General features: G+C 40.2%; 1 protein-coding gene across 1 annotated transcript; it reads right to left on the bottom strand.

The window, feature by feature from the left end:
- Window positions 1-2,197: 2,197 nt before the first annotated feature.
- Window positions 2,198-18,365, bottom strand: GATM (glycine amidinotransferase). The gene is made up of 9 exons (XM_019442242.2): window positions 18,196-18,365; window positions 16,448-16,666; window positions 10,042-10,237; window positions 8,975-9,165; window positions 7,877-8,014; window positions 7,361-7,525; window positions 5,859-5,922; window positions 5,280-5,396; window positions 2,198-3,242 (listed from the first exon to the last, which is right to left on the bottom strand). Exons 1-9 carry the CDS (start codon window positions 18,262-18,264, stop codon window positions 3,130-3,132), a joined length of 1,272 nt encoding a protein of 423 aa, XP_019297787.1. The 5' UTR covers window positions 18,265-18,365; the 3' UTR covers window positions 2,198-3,129.
- Window positions 18,366-18,842: the final 477 nt, after the last annotated feature.

Below are 18,842 nucleotides of genomic sequence, written 5' to 3'. Positions count from 1 at the left end.
AAAATTTTTTTTAGTGTTTATTTATTTTTGAGACAGAGAGAGACAGAGCATGAAGGGGGAGGGGCAGAGAGAGAGGGAGACACAGAATCTGAAACAGGCTCCAGGCTCCAAGCTGTCAGCCCAGAGCCCGACGTGGGGCTCAAACTCATGGACCATGAGATCATGACCTGAGCCGAAGTCGGACGCTTAACCAACTGAGCCACCCAGGTGCCCCTCATCTTTTGTATTTGAAATTAAGTTCGTTTTTTGTGACAATTGGTTTGTCCTAATATGCATAGCTGTTTCCTCTAGACAGTGAATTAGAAAGGGGATTGGGATTCCCCAAGAAGAGTGGTAATCCAAAATTGTTGGCATAATCTGGAAATCTGACATCTGTAGCAGCAGATGGTGGCCCTTCTGCCTGCTACAGGTCACAGAGAAGCCACTGTGTTGCAGGAGTGGTAGATAGCGGCTAGAAAAGGAAATCTGATAGCACTAATGGAGACAAGGCTGCTTCTGTTTTCCTCTACAACCCTGACAAGACAGCACACCCACAAGCAGCATCATAGGATCTAAAATAGAGATTTTATTAAACTTCTCAATTGAGCTATCTTTATTGAAATAATTGTTTATTTAATAACAATGCAAAAGGCCAATGAAAAGGACAAGATGAGGAAGAAGGCAAGTCAAGGCTTGGTCAACTGAGTCAGTTGTGATTAGTTGTGTTGTGCCTGAGATACCTTTGCCCATTCAGATAATGTCCTCAGACCACTGAGAACAGGACCTAGAGCTCAGGTTAAGGTCTAGACTAGAGAGTGTAGGCATGTCTACATAGCCCCTGGGGGTTTTTAGGGGATATGTGGGAGGGGAAGGCCAGTGTGCAGATGAGATCACCTAGGAGGACCTGGGAGAGGAGAAAAGGCTCAAGGACAGGGCCTCTTAAGGGTAGGAAGAAGACAATCCAGTGATGGAGTTTGAAAATCAGAAAGAGAGAGAGAGAGAGAGAGAGGTATCACAAAACTCCAAATGAGGAGAAACATTTAAAGGAACGGTCCGTAAGACCTGACTGATGTCCACTAGAAATAGCTCTTGAGAGGTCAGGTCAGGGATATTAGTACATTGCAGTGATAAGGTAGAAATCAGACAGCAGGAGATGAAGGGGTAAATAAAAGGTGAAAAAGTAGAGATTGTAGATAAATTCTTTCTAGAAGCTTAGCTTTAAAGAAACTGAAGTTGCCAGAGGAATCATTTTTATTTTGAAATTATTTTCAGTATGACTATTTGCTGAGAGGATAAAATAACAAGCATACACACATAGAAGCTGGAGTTACATAAATGATGATAACTGAGAAAGCAAATTCCTGAAGGAAAGACTGCAGTCAAAGGATAGTCGTATAGGTTGGACCTGGTCAGAAGGTTTACCTCGCTTTCTGCAGCAGTGAAAGAAGTGTCTCTTTGTAGAGGGTTGAGAAGCAGAGACAGTGAGGAGATGAAGTTCTGACCTTTCCCTTTAGAAGCTGGGCCATAAAGGCGAGGAGAGAAAGGACTTTAACCAGTGAATGCAAATCACAAATAAATCTGCAGGGGACTGGAGCAGGAAAGCTGAGGGAACTGACACTTGATAGCTTTTATTTTCTCCATGAGAAATGAAACATTAAGATCAGATAAGAGAACACAGTGAAGGTCTGGAATAGCCACGGAGGATAATGTGGAGAGGTATGGAACAGAACTGCTGAGTGGTATTTAGACCTGGGAATATATACCCTAGGTGTGCGTCAGTCTACAGGATCAGATGGATTTCTTACTCAGTCCAAGTACAGAACTGATAGGTGTTTCTGTGGTGGATGAAAAAGGACAGCAAAACACAAAGAAGCTAACACTGTTGGCACCAGCAAGGCTGAAACCTATGACTCACTTCAGAGTACATCTTGCCCACCCTCCCACCCCCCGAGATTTGTCATGAGCCAAGACATTTAGCATCTTGAGAACAGAGACTTTTAGGGCTAGGATTAGTCCCTTATATTCAGAAGATATTCAGATATTTTTGAATGAGTGAAATCTGACTCTGCTAAACATTTCTGAATACAAGTATTAGGTTTAAATTATCTACCGGGGATAAATATGTTATTTCAGAGCATTAGAATTATGTCCCTAAAGGCACATTCTTATAATTTAGTTAGGCTTAAAATAATTAAACCGATGCTAAACTCTAATGGAATCAATTCTGTAACATAAAAGTTTATTAGAATAAAAATACATGTACAACCCAACATTAAAATTATTTTACATTGCATGTAGGTTTTACCTCCATTAGTTTTTTTAATGCTTTTTAAGTCTGTGCTTTAAATAATTTTCACATCTGTAAACCAAGCTTAGATTATCAAAGAAGCAATGTATCCACTAGATACTGGATAGCAAAATTTAGAATTAGAACTGATAGTTATAACCTATTGCACTAAATATTTCTGTAAAATTTGGACAGAGAAAAGTATTAAACTACATCACTTGAAATGAGGTAAGTTTTATGAAAATGCTTTTAGTAGCAAATATTACCAGTGTTGAAATAAGAATATTAAAAACATTTATGGGAAATTCACTTAAAATGTTTGCATAGTCTAGGTTATCTTTTAAAGATGAAAAATTTTTAATTACTAAAATTCCTTATTAGAAAAAAGAGACAATTATCTGTTTCTGCTTAAGATCTGTATACATTCTAAGCCTTTCTCTCATTTAGAAAAAAGAAGTGATACAAACATTCACAAGTCTGGAAAAAAGGAAAAAAATAATGAAGATTAGGACCAACTTTTCAAGCTGCCTTTTGGAAAGAAAATTAAAAACAGAGGTAGATGGTTAAGTATTAGTGGCCAAGTTACTGAAATGACTAATTTTTGTCTTAATACACATTCACCAAATGTTTATACTTGAAGCCAAATTGTAAATAAATTTAGGAGTAGAGAGTAAGACCTAGCACAAGTTATTTTCCTTATATCAAAGAAAAGTAATAAAAATAAACCAGGCTTAAGACCCCTGTTAAAGATATGATTGTTTAAAGCACTACAGTTCATGCACTTCTTAAAGTGGGAGAATCAACCTTATCCCTAAGCTTCCTAGATTTATCTGAGGCCAAGTCGCAAGCACTGTCAGGCCCGGTCAGTCAAAGTAGGACTGCAGGGTGCCTCGGCGCCGGACATCGCAGGTCCAGCAGTGGAAGCCTCCTCCCAGGGAATTGGCATTACGGATGTTAACCTTGATAGTACTGATACCTGCATCAAAAGAGAGACATGTGGTCAGTTAGATGGACTCCCATGAAGATTCTCCTATAGTAAGTAAGCCTAAAGATGGGTAGGAATCCTGTGTCTCTAATCCTCAAGTCTATCCCAACCCCAAACAGTCCTCCAACCGTATTGTCACCAATTCTATTTCATCTAATCTATTCCACTGCTAATATAAAATCTTCACCAGAAAGTCAGCAGTGACTGTGAAGTCTATTTCATTCTATTGACAATTCACAAGTCAACAGGTTGGATAAGTGGATGTATCTGACAGGATTAACTTTATGAGGCCACCTTAAGAAAACAGAACAGAGCTTGTATTTTAATATGCTGGGTTGTATGGTCATACAGGTACCAAATCCACTCAATTAGTTTAATCTGGCACCATTTATACTGATGTGGTTATGATGTGCATGGCCTAGTCAACCAGTGGTATTTAGAAAGAAATCTGTTGTGTTCAGTATAATGGGGTTTTAAAAAGAAAATCTACTCTCTTCCCTCAAGAAACTCATTATTTTGAGGGGAAAGATAGCTATAGAGTCACAAAAGAGTCCACTGGTATATTTAGGGAAGGAAGGCAGCAGGAGCCATCAGAAAAGACTTTCCTAAGAAAGTGAGACTGGGCAGGGTTTTGGAGAGTAAGAATAGGGTTTCGAAGGGGTAAGGAGTGGGCTTGGGTAAAGGAGTAGGCTTTTAAACACAAGTATGTGTCCTGATAGACAGACATATCTGTCTTATTCAGATGGCTAGAGCCATTTTCATCCTGAATTGGAGAGGATCCAGTTGCTTGATAAAGTTTGCTTTAACAAGTTACCTGTGCCTAAAATTATAAAATAAAATTATAAACCATATATTTGGTTCTTAATAGTATTTTATATTGAGAAACAATAAAATCTTACTGGACAAAGAAACTGAACCCAAGCAGTTGAGCTATTTAATGAAAGCCATAAAAAAAGTGGCATAGCATTAGATATCAAATCATTTGATTGGGATCAATCTACAATTGACAGGCCAATCTTTTTGAACAGATACCACATTAAAGAGGGATATGTCAAAGGGGCAAATACTTTCTTCTGAGTAGTATACCTAAAATATGAGACATGAATTAAAACATGACTCACTTTCAACGAGTATATACTGCCTGGCTTTATTTGACACTTAGGATACATCATTTATGTGAAGAGTGATAAAAACACATACTTCTGTACTCTATGTAATAGCCATATGAACATCCTTTCTTTCAACAGTTTTCTCAATAGTGTTAGAATAACTGTTTTAAATTTTGAATATCAGGATAGGTAAACTCCCACCCAAGCAAAAACTGATTCTTATTTCAAAGGGGCACCTGGGTGGCACAGTCAGTTAAGCATCTGACTCTTGATTTCAGCACAGGTCATGATCTCACGGTTCACGGGATCGAGCCCCCCGTTGGGCTCTGTGCTGGCAGTGCAGAGCCTGCTTAGGGTTCTCTCTCTACCTCTCTCTCTGCCCCTCCCCCCTCAAAATAAATAAATAAAAAATAAAAATAAAATAAAGCATCAGTAATTTCTTTTAAAAAAAAGCTGAATGATTTACTGACACCCTCTATTGCATGTCATTACTTTGTTCATTGTGCTTATCACACATATGAATCACATCTGTATCTGTACCCTTATAAGTCCTTTAAAATATGTAATGACAATTAAATTACTTTTAAAGGACCCTTAATGATTCAATCTCTTATTTGTGGAAGGACTTCATAATCTATATGCTCATCTCAAAGGAGTAATTCTTCATACATGGGCACCGGGAGGTTAGATAAATCATAGAAGATTGATAAACTTATTGCTAAGGGGGTGTCTGAGAAGACTGGAATGCAGCTCCAACCTTTTGAGATTATGATTGTTAAAAATACTGTGCATGTGTGAAATAATAACTTGATACCTCCAAAAGGAACAGAAATTGAACCAGACCTACCAATGTAATTTCTTCAGTTCTTCTGGTTTAACACTTTCACGTATGACAACATGTTTCATTTACCATACATACCCAGCTTTTCAAACATCTTTTGAATTGGGACTTCATTGGCATCCACCATGACACGTTTTTCATCTAGCATTAAGACATTCATGGAAAGCCATTTGGATGACATCCAGAGTGGGTGATCTAAAAACAGCAACAACTGTTAAATCATGTCTGCTACCATTTTTGTTTAAAGCAAGGATTCCAAAGTAAAGAATATTAAAGTGAACTCCATTCTTTCAGTAGTTCACTTTCCCTGAGAAGTTTTATTTTAATCTTAAGACAATTTATCTATAAATGTTATGATTCAATCTATACCCATTACACATTTGGATTTCACCTTGTTTTCTTTAAAAACTCATTTCTTGCTTTATGTGATGTTTTATACTGATTTTTCCCATCTTCTTGCTTTCAGTTTCTATGGAAGAAGTTGAAAATATAAATCCCAGCCTTTCTCTTGTACCTATAGGCCCAAGTGCTAGTTTGCTCCTTCCTGGGGAAACATTTTCACTAAAGTGCTAAAATTTGGGCTGCTGTCTATAGATGAAAGGTCCTTAGTCAATGAAGTACTCATGTTGGTCTGTGAGTGTATAACAGTAAACATACCATCTGGGATGACCGGTATTGGAGGAGTAACTATGGTCCATCCTGCTTTCTTGAAAAGATCAATCTGCAAGACCAAAAAACAAACAAACAAAAAATAAACCCCAAAGAGGTTTAAATCCACATATGCTATTCTTATCATTCTTAATCTCTGATAGCCCTTGTGATTAATAATTCTTTTTGAGATGCTGTCTTTTCAATTGCCAAAATAAAGAAATTTAAATTTTCAAACATTTGAAATGATTTTGTCTGAAGCCCAATTAAAAATGTGCATAAAATCCCCCTATTGCCAGGTTAAAGGTAAAAAAAAAAGTAACAGAAATGGTAAAGCTTTTAAAAATATTCTCATGCTTTATTCAAGTTTCAGAGATCTTAAAATACTGAAGATACTTTCCTTGAAAAATTCCCATTAAATAAAATGAAAATATTTCCTAACTCTTTAGTTATAAGAAAACAAAAATGTGACTATGGTAAACCCATAGTCCATCACTTTGTATCTATGACCATGGCATGAAGACAGATGTTATGGATGTACTCCCAAACCATAATTATCCTTAGTGACCTATTATAACCTAGTCATCCCTATGGTCATATACTCACTTAGTACATCAACAAATTATATTAAAAATGAAACAAGTAAATAATCTTGGTCATTGATATAAACCTATGGAATATAAATGAACAGTGAGGGGCACCTCGGTGGCTCAGTCAGTTGAGCATCAACTCTTGGTTTTGGCTCATGTCATGATCTCATGGTTTGTAAGTTTAAACCCCGCACTGGGCTTAGGGGTGCTGGTATAGAGCCTGCTTAGGATTCTCTCTCTCTCCCTCTGTCTCTCTTTGCCCCTTTCCTGCCTCTCTCTCTCTCTCTATTAAAATAAATAAACAACTTAAAAAAAAAAAAAAAGAAATGAACAGTGACATGGTAAAATAGTGGTGTACTGCAGCCTACCTACCAAATAACACTCACCACCCAACTGGAAGTAGGAGGGGGCAAGTAGAAGTAGGAGGCTGCAGGTGACAGGGACAGACCAGATGCAGGGCAACAGCTCTGCTTCTCCCTGCAAGGTGGGGCTGGCCAAAGGGGTCCTGACCCACTGGAGAGGGAGGAAGACACCCTCTGCCCCATGGTATTGCCCAGCCATGCAGGGACCATTCTGTTTGCAACTTAGCTTCTGTGGCCTCTTGGCTGCAAGTTAGGGGATAATACACTGTTCAATAAAAACACACAGACACACAAACTTGAGGCTTTGAGAGCAGCAAGCAGTAAAGTCAAAGTCTGATGACACTATGCTAATTATCATGGCTACAATGTACATTTGTGAGTGTTGGATATCTTGTAGTGAATCCACCGTAGGCAATCCAATGTTTGATCATCATAATGTTGAGCACTGCTGAATTTGTTATTTAGAACAATTAGAAGCTATGGAAATACTTAAAATAGAAGTGGTAATTACGTCAGTTGCTAGATTATTGCTTTTCCAGAGTTTTAAGAATGTCCTTACCTGATGACACGGTCGGTCAGGGTTGGAAAGCACAAGACCAGGTCCAATGATATTGAAGGTGGCATCAATATGCATTGGATTGGGGTCTTTAAAGGAGATGATATGCACTCTGTAGTCTGGAGCAAGATGCCTACGCATCCATTCAATGCCTAGATAGTTTGTAACCTAAAAATGAAAGGAAGACCTAAATCTATACAGATTTGGTTCTGTATTTAGATAACTAAAAATATTTAGGATGGGGGCACCTGGGTGGCTCAGTCAGTTAAGTGTCCGACTCTTGATTTCGGCTCAGGTCATGATCTCATGGTTCATGAGATCAAGCCCCACTCTCATGTTCTCTCTCTCAAAATAAATAAACTTTAAAAAATAAAAACTAATAAAAGATAAAATAAAAATATTTAAGATGAAATATTTTCATAAAATAAATACAATAATTTATAAGTAAATAATGTAATAAAATAATAAATTAAAGGTATAATAATAAAGTGTGAAATTTAAGAGGCAGCTTTTATTGACCTGGCTTCTCTGTGCAAAAATATCTCTTCCAGCTCTAATGAAGTCAGCAGCATCAAAGCATGGCTCGAACTCAGTCGTCACAAACTTTCCCTGAGCAGCCAATTTGTGTCTGTCTTCTACAGAATGGATAGGGTAATTCTGATTGGAACAAGAATGAATACATACAATGAATTGGCTCATAAGGAAAGTATTTATGGGGCATTCATTACTAAGAAAATTAATTAAACATCATCATTTCCCAAAATACTACTACCCTGTTTTAGACTAAAATATGCATGGGGAAGATGTAGGCTCCTGCTAACTAAATCAAAACAAACTGACAATAAAAACCAAAAACGAGGCATGGCAGCAATTTCCTGATACTTAGAAGCAAGTGGCACAGAGGTAGTAATGGTTCTGAAAATATTCCATGACCCATACATTGATTTATGTAGCTATCTACAATATTGAAACTCAACAGGATGAAGTCATTCTGTTCTTTTAGAAAAGGAATTTGGTCCTGAGCCTAACTCATACCATAAAATGAGATGCCATGCATCCCTGCCAAATTTGATTTGGTGTGGTGGAATGAATTCACAACTTATTTCTGTCTTTAAACAGAATTTTTAATTTTTTTCTTTCTATAAATGATCAAATAATAAATGACCTAACAAGGGACATGTACTTCCTTTTGCTGTGAATTTGGCCTGTAAACCAAACTGTTTTTCTGGAAAAGAGAATGGAGTTCACTATACTGACTTTTGTTTCCACCAAGGAATAGCTGTGTGCCTTTAGGCAAGTTATCCTCCCTGTAAGGGAATGATTGATGCTATCCCTCAGAGGGTTTGCGAAGAATAAATAGGACTGAGGATGTATAAAGGCACTTAGCTCAAGGCCTAGCACACAGTAAGCACCAGATAAGTATTAGCTATTATTACAATTACTATTATTGTCATAATATTATTTATTTTCATCATAAAATAATCATTTTTTTAAAATGTAGGTCATGCTCTCAGTTTCTGAAATGAATACTAAATACAAGGTATCAGAGAATCTCTCTCATTTTCTGTGGATTATTGAGAAATTTACTAATAGGCTCACCTATAATTAGGGTCTTACCTCATCATAAAGCTTATCAGCCATTGTTGGTTTAGGAGCCGTTGTCCACTTGGCGCCACGGTGGAAGTAGTCTTTGATAATTGACCGGTATGCCCGGTACTCAAAGAAGCGGGCACGCCATGCCATGGGAGCCTCGATAATCTCATTTCCCACAACTATCAGGATATCTCGAGGCATCGCACCATATAAACCTATCAGACCAAAAAGTTCCACAACAACCCCAGTAATGCAAGACAGAAAAGTCTATGTAATAGAATCCCAGTTTTTGGTTAAAAAAAATTACAGAAAACCTATATGCATGTGTATGTGTATGTTTCTATGCAAGTGGACAAATATGTGGAGTGATATATACTATAGTGCTATCATGAACATTCTGTGTGGGGATGGCAAAGCTAGGAAAGAAAGATAAGAAAGAAAGAAAGAAAGAAAGAAAGAAAGAAAGAAAGAAAGAAAGAAAAAGACGGAAGGAAGGAAGGAAGGAAGGAAGGAAGGAAGGAAGGAAGGAAAGGGAAGGGAGGGAAGGGAGGAAAGAAGGAAAGAAATGAAGTAATAAGGTCCTTGTTCAGAGATCTAGAACCACCAAGTCTTCACACTTTTGTAAGCTCCTTTCTTACTACACAGAAACAGAGTTCTTCAGGGAATATCAGTACCACAAGATAAAAATTGGGCCAAGGACCATTTCTAGAACTGTAAATTAGAACACTGAACTCAGGCACAAGAACAGTCTTGTAGCAATGCCAGTTAAAACTAAAATGGGAATGTTTCTGTTCCCCCCCCTTAACTTCTGTACTTGAGGAAAATTAAATGGAATCCACCACTCTTATGAAAGGAAATGACCACAGCATTTAGAAAAACTTCTTTCAAGAAGATTCTGATTTATAATGGAGTTTAGAATATGGACATCTCAATCGTATCAAAAAGAACCAATCTGTTCCTAAACAATCTCTAAAGTTTCTAAGGATTATTAAAGAAAGGAATCTCTGAGAAATTATCTGATTTTTCTCCTTACATATTAAGAAAGAAATTATAAATTAAGACTAGCAGTTTAGGTATCCAACATCACTTACCCGTAGACTCAAAATCAGGAGTTTTATACTTCAACGACCAGTCAATGGGGTCAGGCCTCCTCACTGTCACTCCTTCCATTTTTAAAATATTGCACATCTCTTCAATTTCAGTAACAGCCTTTTTCAAATGATCTTTGGGAAAATAATGGCCTCCGTGCTTCTGGTAAAATGGCCAGTACTTTTCATATGTGTTGGCCTAGAAGCAGAAGAAATTAAGTGTAATACTTATAGGAGAAAAATGTAACTCATGATAGGGGCATAGGCAGTGAACAATGATTTGTATAACTTAGTGGCAATGAGACAAAGACCATGTCTTGTTTAGTGTTGATCCCCAGTACTGAGCACACTACCTCTCTGGGAAAAAACCCAGTATTTGTTGAATGAAAAATTCTAAACTTCTGGGGCGCCTGGGTGGCTCAGTTGATTAAGTGGCCAACTCTTGAGTTCAGCCTAGGTCATGATCTCACTGTTTGTGAGTTCTAGCCCCACGTTGGGCTCTGTGCTGGCAGTATGGAGCTTGCTTGGTATTCTCTCTCTCCCTCTCTCTCTGCCCCTACCCTGCTTGTGCTCTGTCTCTCAAAAATAAATAAACATTTTTTAAAAATTAAAAAAAAAAATTCTAAATTTCCTTGATGTTTTTTGAGACCGTTTGCTCTCTTTGCCTGAGATCTCATGCCCTACTGTTCACAGCATGTCTGCCCTCAGATGGGCTTGGAATCTTCTTGGACCAGTTTTTATAAGCTTCAGAGACAACACAGGACCCAGGTACTCTGTTAGACAGTCTCAATGAAATCAAGAGAACAAACAAAAGAGCATAAGAGAACAAAAGTATATTTGTATTTAGATAAAACTATGCTATCCATGCATCCCAGAATTCTATCTAGAAAACAGCACTTCAAGATATTTTGTGGGAAAATAGGACACTGCCCCCTTAAAATTAGGGACATGCTCTCAAGCATTCTTTGTTTCTCTTAAAAACCCACTGATTTTCTTGGGGCGCCTGGGTGGCTCGGTCGGTTAAGCGTCCGACTTCGGCTCAGGTCATGATCTCACGGTCCGTGAGTTCGAGCCCCGCGTCGGGCTCTGTGCTGACCGCTCAGAGCCTGGAGCCTATTTCAGATTCTGTGTCTCCCTCTCTCTCTGCCCCTCCCCTGTTCATGCTCTGTCTCTCTCTGTCTCAAAAATAAATAAACGTTAAAAAAAAAAATTAAAAAAAAAAAACCCATTGATTTTCTCATTCAACAGAATTAGCACCTGGCAATATGGTGCAGCAGTGTAAGTCTGCTTTTGGTACTCCTATCCTTCCCTGCAGACGTGTCCCCCCACAATCACACTTCTCCCCTCCCCAGTCTATCCAAGTTCTGATATTGCTTCAAGCCCTTTTGTCATAGAAGAAAGTGATCTGCTAAATGAATTCACACACTTGTGGCAGCTGAAAAAAAGCTTAATATTTCGAAAGTGTCCAAGGCCATATGCATTTTAAAAGACAACTGAATGAAAAACAAATGCTTTACAAAGGCTTAATTCATAAAAAATGACTGATGAATTAGGGTAGGCATAACAACTATAAAATATTGGTTTCCAAAAATATAAAAATGTAGAAGGATTCTTCATTCAGATTGTTGTGCATGTGCCAAAGTTATCAATTTAAAGAAATACACTGGGAAATGTAGATGATGTATATGGATGTAATTTATCAAGACAGATGAAGTAGAATTCCAATCGGAAGATCCATATGCTAAGAAAAAACCTTGGCCTTTCATCAAAAGATTGGCAAAGTGATATACATCGATATATTTTAAGTTTAAAAAATACTTCCTTATATAACTGATTAACTACCAGTCCTGATCATGTCAGATAAGGTTTCCATCACAAATCAGACAATTTCAGATAGTGGTAAGTGCTATGAAGAAGGGAACTGGGTAATGAGACAGAGTGTGTAGATGTCTAGGTCATTAATGTCAAAGATGATGTCTTTTCCAGATTTTTTGTCTCTACTTCCATTTCCACCTCAGTCTGATAAATATCACACATATGGAGGCAGACCAGCCTCTTGTTAGTTAGTTTGGTACGTTAAGTTCATATCCGTTAGGCTGGAGCTGAGCCTGCTTGAGAAGGAAAGGAATCTCAAAAACATGTCTTTAACAAACATGGAGCATGCCAGTGAGGCTCTAAAACAAGGGTTGACAAACTAAAATCCATGGCCAGATTTTTTTTTTTAAAGTAAATACAAGTTCTATGGGAACACAGACACGCTCACTCATTTACATACCGTCTGTGGTTGCTTTTGTACTACACTGGCAGAGTTGACAGTTGAGTGGTTGTGACAGAAACCTATGGTCTGCAAAGCCTAAAATATTTACTATCTGGCCTTATACACAAAAAGGTTGCTAATCCTTGTCTAAATGATTAGTTACTTGCTTTACTTTTGAAGATCTATAGGAAAACAACAGGCTCAATTTCTGGCCTGTGAAAAATATTATCAGTATCTGATATATTATCAGATACTGATAATTTTATCAGTATTAATTTGCATACTTTTTAAGATCAATCTACTCTTTTTAAAAACAAAAGCATTCCACTGTTTTCTTCTCCTAGGAAGTCCTGCAGCAGCCGCTAGAAGGAGAGGATAATAATGACTCTTTATATTCTTCTCAGACACATCGTGGTACTACTCATCCATTCACCACTTTCTCCTTCTCATGCCAGGCACATCTCTTACAGTCCACGAAAGGACAAGAAGCCTTTGAAAATTTAACACTGGGTCACAGCAGACGCATAGCCATGTTGTCCTGCCAGACACATTCCAAAGTATTCTGTGTAACTGTGCAGAATGAAGCTTGCCTTGGTAAATATAAACTAAACTTTCCTGGGGAAAAACAGCTATTTGAACAAGTGTGAGTTTCCTTGTGTAATGAATACCGTGGCTAAGGTTGGACAAAGTCCAAATGATCAAGGCGCATTACATTTTCTAAGAGATAATTGGAAATTATTTACACTCCTTTGTAACCCTGCTAAATGAGTTAGCAAACATTTACCAAGTGTCTGCAAGATAAAAAACACTATATTAAATGCTTAGCATGTGATGTTTTTAATAATCCTTTGCAGAGATGTGGCTGCACTCCTAGAAACTTTATAGGTTTTCAGAGCCTAAAACCCTTCGGGGGAGTTTGACAAATGAATTTTAAATACCGTCTTTGGAAGGCTAAGAAATATCAATAGAAACTTCTTATGTATCCAGGTGCAAACTTATATTACATTAACCTTGACTGACTTTATATTTTATAAAAGGTTCTTTCTCAAGAGCTTTATTTAAAAAAGACAAAAGCAAAACAAAAACTACATATTTGATGGAAAGTATTCATTATATTTTACAGAATAAAATGCTTCAGAGCTTTTAAAAACTGTGCTCCCTGACAACTACATTCCTTACTCCCATAAAATTTCTTTAGCCCTTTTGTCTTCTAATATGTCTTATGCTCTAATTGCCTATAAACAGTTTAATACATAATTTTATCTTTCATTGTTTCCAAACTGATTAATACATCTGAATCATCTCTCTCTTACTTAAGGCCTTGCCTTCTAGGGGCCATGCATGTCTTTAATATTCTCTCCCTCAATGCCTAGTTCAGTATGTGGCATAAAGCAGAAATAACCAGACATATGAATAAAATCAATACTGCTAAAGCTAGTAATATCTGCAATCATCACATTTACATTACTTTTGTAATGTAAAACTAAGTCGATGCAACAGTAATGAAGTGTGGTTTTGTCCCTTGAAATACTTAGCATGTAACCTTTTACCTTCATGTTTAATCTTGTTAGGTAGATAGCAAACCTCTTAATATCTTCACTTTATTGAGGCCCAGAAATTTGTGGAATCTTGCACAAGGTCAAAGAGCTGATTAGCCAAGACTAGTATCAAGCTTTTTAATCAAATACATAATTCAGTCTTGGTCTCCTGACTTCAGCCTGCTACACTTCCCACAAATGACAGAGAACTCAAACTCATGTCTGAGAATCATGTCTGTTTTCATAAGATCACATAGTACAGAAGTCAACAATTTCATAGACAAGTAAAAGGGTAAACTATTGCTTGAATTTGAAATTTAATTCCACCCAATTAAAATGGTTAAGGGATGGGACTTCTTTGCAAGAGAAGACTTAAAAAGATCACACCTTTCTAAAACATGTGGATGATACATAAATTAATCTGTTCTGTTCATCAAATTTCAAATATCAGAACCAAAGGTAGTTTCATAACAATTAGAAGAAGTTATTACTTTTTCTATTACCCTGTCTTCAAGGTCTAATTAAAGAATCATTTTCTTCAAGAAGACTTCCTAACTATCCAGCATTTGGTTGTTGCTCTCCTGACATTCAATTCAACTGTTAGTTGGTTAGCATAAGATACTTCGCTTTAATCTTTGTTTCTATACGACCATCTTATCTGTCTCAATAGAAAGCAAGTTCTTATGTGCTGATACCTCTGGAGCCCTGGTATACCACAGGCAACATTTCTGAGGATGATGATAATGATGTAACAGAACTTATTTCCTTAATCCATGTTATAAATAAAAATGTAAATATTCAAGAAGAATTTAAGTACATTGAAGATATATTTGTAACCCATTATTAACAGAAGCTCAAGTTGTGTCTGCAATGTGGATGGCACTCCCTTATTCAGGATGCAACCTGAACACCAACCCACAGAGGCCTGGCCTTAGGAATATCACAGATAACACTAGGAGTTTTTAAAAGAGAGATATTACATGTTGCCAGGGAAACACTGAAAGGCTTTGTGAAAGGTACCATCAGAGCTATGTGGTAGTAAGAGGGGTAGGTTTAAACTACAGACAAAAGGGGTATCTGGGTGTCTCAGTCGGTTAGGTGTCCAGCTTTGGCTCAGGTCGTGATCTCATTGTTTGTGGGTTCGAGCCCCGCATTGGGCTCTGTGCTGATAGCTCACAGCCCCGACCCTGCTTCAGATTCTGTGTCTCCCTCTTTCTACCCGCCCCCCCCCCCACTATCTCTCTTTTTCTGTCTCTCAAAAAGAAAAAAAAAAGAAAAAAAAAGTAAAAGAAAAAAAAGCTGTAGATAAGAGAGGTACAGGCACATAGGTGGAAGAGTCCTGAGTAAGAGCAAAGGCATGAGGATTGTTTGGGGAACGGTCTAGTTTGGCTGCTTGTATCGTTACCTTACAAAGTCTTCTGCAAACCAGGGTGAAATATTAGAGCAGAGAGGAACCCAAATAGGAATGGTCATCTGCTAACCTGTCTTTCTAACACATCTCTAAGATGAACCAATGACTCAAATGGAGAGTCCTGAAAAGGCAGATAAGAACCAGATTGCGAATGATCTTGATTACCATGAGAACTTTATCTGGAGCAGTATGGGGGGAGGGAACACGTCGAAGATTGGGAAATAGAGGAATGATAGGAGCAGGATGAGCAACGTAACTGAATTTTGGTTTAAAAAAATCACCCTGAGGGGTGCCTGGGTGGCTCAGTTGGTTGAGCATCTGACTCTTGATTTTGGCTCAGGTCATGATCCCTGGGTCGTGGGTTCAAGCCCCACTTCAGGCTCTGCACTGAGCATGGAGCCTGCTTAAGATTCTCTTTCTCTGCTCCTCTCTCTTGCTCACATGCTCTCTCTCTCTCTCTCTCACTTATAAGAAAATTTTAAAAACTCACTCTTATAGAAGCTGGAAGGTGGTTTGGAGAGAAAAGCAAATGAGGAAGACCAATGAGGAGTTAACTGCAATAGGCAGTAGATGAGATCCTGACCAAAGGGAGCAGTAGAGGGATGGAGGCAAGGTTGCTTTTGACAAAAGACTGGTTAGATCTTAGAAAAAGGATGTGGAGGACCTGACTGAAGGAGAAATCAGAGGTGATTCTTTGATGTTTCAGCGTGAGTGAAGAGGAATGCCAAAAATGAAAAGGAAGGAAGGAAGAAGGGTCCAGTTGAGCAGAGTGGCTGGCAGTTGAACTCAAGATGTGCCAGGTTTGAGGTCCCATGGCAATACCCAGCAAGGAATTTAACCTGTTGGCCTGGAGAGAGATCTGGACCAGAGTGGAGGCAGGAGCCAAAGTTGTGAGAACAGCTAGAAGAGGGCCAGAGTGAAATTCTGCTCAAACCCAACATTACAGACAGGAAGATGTGAGGCATAGTGAAAGTACTACATCCCCAGATAAGGTCTGTCAGAATCTGAAGGAAGGGGTTATTTGTGTAAATAGCGTCAAACACTTGCAGAGACTTCAAGTAAGATAATTAAAATCACGGCTGGATTTCAGAGGGGTGGAGTAGGCTGCAGTGAAAGCAGTTCTAGAGGAGAATGGAAGCAGAAGCCAGACTGCACAAGGTGAGGAGTGAACCCCCTTCAGACATGTGAACATCCTTGCTTTACCTTCACCTCCACGGTGAACGGTGGAACACAGGCATTTTCAGCTCTGCCCACGATCACTTCCTCTAAGGGGTCCCATTCATTGTAAGAGGAGACAGGGCAGTCCTTGGGCAGAGGATCAGTGGCCTTATCGTCAGCTGCACAGGAATTCCGGGAGGAAGCAGTAGCTGCCTGGGTGCTCTGGAAAGTTCGCTGCACCCATCCTGTTAAGGTTCTTCCAAGCTTCCAAGAACAAAGAAAAGATTATTACGGAGTCCCATACAGTACTTGGTGAGAGGGGTGAGGAAGTAGAGGTGGAATGAAACCCCACATAACATAGACATTTAAAATCCTTTAGGAGAAAGTAAACCAAGATGTTAGGTAGTATATAGTTGGCTAGTGGGGTCATAGTTTTACCTTCTTGTTTGTACATTATCCTTTTATCTATCATATTAAATGGCATAACTCTTTAAAGCCACTCAGAAGATTCTGTCCCCAGTGATCACCCCCCATTTATATCTCAGAGTGGATTTCTGCAAACAAGTTTTAATCAAGCTTTAAGCAACCCTTCAGCAGATGATGGGTCACCCCATCCCTATAAAACCACAGAAAGCTGCTCCATATCTCCCTGCCAAGTCCAGCTAGAGGAAGCAGCCTCCTTTCCCCTTCAGTATTAAAAGTTATCAATATTAGAATCCTCCCCCCCCCCAAGTTATAATATAGAAGCATACACAACCTTATTTTTCAGAATAATCAGCTTCAAACTAAAAATTTTGCATTGCTCACACACTTCACACTCTTTGGCACTTCAATTCTGACAATGACCAAGTGCCATCTGCTTCATTTTACAGATGGTCCAGAGTATCCTAGCCAAGATAAGGATTAACCCAAGCACAAATGTAAACAACAAGAAAGGAGAACTAAGGACTTCAAAAAAGACTTTTGAAAATACAGGGCCTATAAAATCTAGAACAGGGGAGTCCCTTACCCAGTGGGCAAACTTCAACTGCCCTCCCCCCACCCCCCACCCCAACCTCCCATCTATATCCTACTCCGTTAAATGCCTTAGGAAGGAGGCAGGAGAGGAGCCAGGGTGGGGACCAAAGGAAGAGGGAGAGTGACAGCTGTTCTGGAAGCAGTTGCGGGAGGGAGCCAAACTGCCCTGCTATTCCTGTCCTAGGAGCCAGGGAGGGTCTGCAAGCACAAGCTTACATACCAGGCAAGAAGAGGGTGGGGGCTCGGCAGAAAATCTGGCTACAGACTGAACTTGCTCCTCTCTCGACTCAGGACTCCATGTTCCTCTTGGAGTGGGCCTGCTTGCTCCCTCTCCTTCCCAGATTCTCACTTTGCCTCCTCTCCTGCCCACCCACATCACACGCATTTCCCCGAAGGCTCTCCAACTCTATGCCCACCCCCGGCACTGCACCCCAATAACTCGATCCTGGTATTAAGAAAAGTCACGTGTCACCCCCAGCCCCTCACCCCGGGCCGGAAGCTCCTTGGAGCGAACCCAGTGCTGGTGGGAGGGCGGTGCCCCCTGCATTGACGGCCACCGTGGCCGGAGGTGCGCAGAGAGCAACTGTGCCCACGGGGTGTGGCCCCAAAACGTGTCCCGCTTCCCCAGGGGCACCGCCCAGCTCCCGGCAGCCAGCAAAGGCTCTCGAAGCTGAGCATTCAAAGGGCAGCAGAGGACCATTGTCAAGCAATGCCGGCTGGGGAAAGTGAGGGAAGGCGCGCACGCGGCCGCCGGCAGAGATGGGCGGCGCACGCACCCGAGAACCGATGTAGTGCACCGCCTCGGCGCCGCGGCTCCCGCCGCGCAGACACCGCACCCGCAGCATCGCTCCGCGCCTGGCTGGTCCACGAGCGGAATGTTCCCGGTGCTCGGCCGCGTCGGTCCGAGCCTCCCGAGAGCGCGCTAGCAGGAGGTGTCGGGGCGCGCGGCCCTCTGCCTTTTGTAGTCTCGCCCCGCCCCTCCACCTCCCGCGCGCCCCATTGGCTGCTGGGAACAGGTGGCGGGGCCGGTGGGAGGCGGGGGGTGGCGCTGGCCCGCGAGCTGGGCCGCCCCGAGTTAGGAACTGTTAGGGGACTGCCGGTGGCACCCGGTCAAGGCCCCGGTGTTTGCCTTTTTTTAGCTTGTCAATCGGCCGACTGGCTTCAGCTACCGAGCCCCACCCGTGCCCGCCGAAGGAGGCCCACCACTGCGTCGGGGAAGGGGAGCAGCACGCGACTTCTGACGAAGTAAACTTAATAGTACCTTAAATGTGCCCAGTTGGATTACATATGTAAAGCGTTAAATACGGTCACAGGGTTAAATTCGTCTGTATGCACTGACTCAGTCCCCTCGTTTTGCTCAGTCCCCTCATTTTGCAGTGAATGAAGCCACCTAAAGGTTAGGTGGCTTCTTAAGGCAACACCG

Source organism: Panthera pardus, unplaced genomic scaffold (assembly GCF_024362965.1).
Source record: "Panthera pardus isolate Hobbes unplaced genomic scaffold, ASM2436296v1 HiC_scaffold_24, whole genome shotgun sequence".
NCBI lineage: Eukaryota > Metazoa > Chordata > Mammalia > Carnivora > Felidae > Panthera > Panthera pardus.
Note: the sequence above shows the minus strand (reverse complement) of the source record. Positions and strands in the feature narration are given on the sequence as shown.